Source organism: Trypanosoma rangeli, assembly GCF_003719475.1.
Source record: "Trypanosoma rangeli strain AM80 chromosome Unknown Tra_15.4_contig_00646, whole genome shotgun sequence".
Classification (NCBI taxonomy): domain Eukaryota; phylum Euglenozoa; class Kinetoplastea; order Trypanosomatida; family Trypanosomatidae; genus Trypanosoma; species Trypanosoma rangeli.
The window spans coordinates 1,127-3,837 of NW_021706395.1; the positions used below are offsets into that span (position 1 = coordinate 1,127).

A 2,711-nucleotide genomic window follows, 5' to 3' on the forward strand; every position below is an offset into this window, starting at 1 on the left:
CGCAACTGAAAGGGGAAAAACAAAAAGGCATGCGAGCACGCCCAGGCGCACGGCAGCCCTGCAGGACAGTACGAAGGAAGAAGACTGACGGAGCTCGTGATGGCGCCGCCGTCCAAGCAGCGGCACGCCACGAAAAAAAACATGATGAAATGAGTTAAATAATAATAATAATAAAGGAAAGAAAGAAAAGAAAAAAACGTCCTCCACTATGCACAAATGGCCCACAGATCTCCCAAGAAGAAAGAAACAAAACACATTCCGTTCTCCACCTACTTTTTTTCTCTCAAACAAAAAGAATTAAAGAAGCCGCTGCGTGTCGTGTGGCGGTGCGTGGCTTCCCAAAGCTGAGTGCATATTTCACCTGCAGAAAAAAGATATGATCGTTTCGTCTCAATCGGGCCCTCCTCTCGCCCACGCCCCGTTTATATCCCACTCGGCCCGGCCGCGTGCTGCCCGGCTTCGCTGTCCCTTCCACGTACGTAACCGGTGGGCACGCAGAGCCACACGGCTGAGGGTGGGAGCGGCATAGAGGCATGAGGGGAGGTCCATTTCTCCGTGCGGAGACTGAGCGCAGCAAGACGACCATTAGCAGGGGAAAAGACAAAAACAAAACGAAAAAAAATATGAAAAACAGCAAACAAAAAGGTGCGGCCCAAAGGCAAAAAACAACAACACACATATTCACAGAAAGAAGGATAGAAAAAATGGGCCGCACGGGTACGCAAAGAATTACTTGGGCGGCTCATGTGTTCAATCAGCGGCAGCAGCGACTCGCCCATGCTCTTCGTTCGGCTCAGCAAAGAGCCAAATAGCCCCACAACACAAGCAGAAGCATTAGCATCAGAGACGCATTCTCGAACGCAGAGCCGTCACCGCCGTTGCTGCGCCTCATCACCCCGTAAAAAACGTTCTTAACATCGTCAAAAAAGTCCCCACCGGATTTCGAAGACGCGCGATCCCACCCGGCCTCCGATTCCTCAGAAAGACGGCCTCGCAGTTCTCCTGGACGCAGTAGGCGGTTGTAAAGAAGGACGTTTGCCACAGTCAGCCGGCGCTCACCACTGTCTGTGCCCTCCTCGCCGTCCCCGTTCCCGCCAAAATAGAAGTGGGAGACTTCGCCTAGCTCCGCCGCAGTTGTTGAACTCGTTTCGGCCGTCGCAAGTGGCACCCCATCAACGTACACGTAGCCCTTGTTGCCGTCCTGCAGCATGAGTGTCACCTGGTACGGTGTGTTGGGTTTCCAATACGTCTCTTGCACTGCCTCCTTCGTGCCGTTGAACGCCACCTCCCATCTGTTCCCGGTGTACGAAATTCCCAGCAGGGTTCTCTCTTCACCCTCGCCGCCCAGCCTCGCACCCATCAGAGGAATGCTTCGGCCGCGCGTCGGAACCTCGCCGATGGTCACCGTCGCCACAAGAGTGAAGTTACGGCTCGCAAAGTGATAGCGTTGGTGCTGCCCCTGTTCGCTCACTGGCCACTTTGCCCCCGAGGCACCTCCGCTGAACTTCACACCGTGCCCAACCCGCTCCGCTGCGCCCTGCACTGTGGCGTTCACCCCAAGGTACTCGTCCTTCCATTGATCGCCTGCAAAAGAGCCGGCCAAATACCCAACCAGCCCTTCAGTAGGCACCGGGGCGCTGCAGCCCGCGCCAAGAGAGGCAGCCGCATGGACCCCTGTCGAAAGGCACACCTGCTTGACACGTTCATCCACATCTTTCCATGTTTTCACCACTTTCTTTATCTGCTCCAGCTGCTCCGTCAGGTTCGCAAGGTAAAGGCCCTCAGACATCCCCACACCATCCCTTTCCCGAGAACGGAGCTCCTGCAAGGAGATCAACTCTTTCCCGCCCTTGAGCAGCAGGGCACTGCCGGCGACATGCTTACTTGCGTTGGATATCGGCCCAACATCCACAATGTGGGCGGCGTCAGTGAGCCAAAGATGTAGTTGATCGGTTAAGTTGTCTTTCAAAGTCACCGGCAGGGTGAGGAGCATCACGTTCCTTTCTTCAATCGTCGCGGTGATGAAGCCACTTTGACCGCCAGATCCCTCACGCTCAAGTGAGTTGCCCCACACGCGCGAGAGTGTCCCGAGCGCCTCCGTCCACGTCTTCCCCATATCGCTCGACTCGTACACCTTGCGGTGACCCTCCTCACACGCAGTCATCATCAAAAGTCTCCCGCTCCCCCATTCCACAACGGCAGGATCCACGCAGTCCCCAGCTGTCATCCCCTGCGACAGCCTCCAACCCTCCTCCGGATCACTGGAGTACATGATCAGCGAGACCTCCTTGCCCTCCTTCGTCACTGCCTTTGCAGGAAGTACAAGTGTACCGTTCTTCGTCACAATCCCCGCACCTCCGCCAAAAGAAAAAAACTGAAACGATTTCTCCTCCAGCGTTGGACTGAGCCCAGACTTAACGGTGCGACCCTTCCAAAGGATGGTTTTCGTTTCCTGGCCTTCCTTCTTTTCCTCAATTTTTCCAACAAGGAGCCAGGGGCACATCGGAACGGCATCTTCCCCATCCCTCGCAGAATTCCCCTCACACTGGAAAAGAAGATAGATCCTACTGTCATTCACAACTGGCGTGGGGTTGTAGAAGCCCGCCTCCGCCACTTTACGCGGCATCCTGACGACATCTTGCACCACTGAGTTATTCCCACTGAAGTCGGGGAGTGCCCAGAGCGCACGCGATCCAACCGATTTAACGAGC

The 2,711-nt window shown here is 55.4% G+C and overlaps 1 protein-coding gene across 1 annotated transcript in view, besides 3 other annotated features; it reads right to left on the reverse strand.

Annotated features, from left to right (window-relative positions):
- Positions 1 to 157: 157 nt before the first annotated feature.
- Positions 158 to 174: a microsatellite.
- Positions 173 to 197: a microsatellite.
- Positions 198 to 603: 406 nt separating this feature from the next.
- Positions 604 to 643: a sequence feature (A-rich).
- A 150-nt stretch (positions 644 to 793) lies between these two features.
- Positions 794 to 2,711, reverse strand: part of TraAM80_09674 (trans-sialidase) — a gene marked incomplete at both ends in the record, with an annotated part of 1,995 nt that continues 77 nt past the window's right edge. The window contains one exon of the mRNA XM_029386342.1: positions 794 to 2,711. This exon is cut by the window's right edge and continues 77 nt beyond it. Within this exon, the coding sequence (XP_029233792.1) occupies positions 794 to 2,711 (1,918 nt within the window).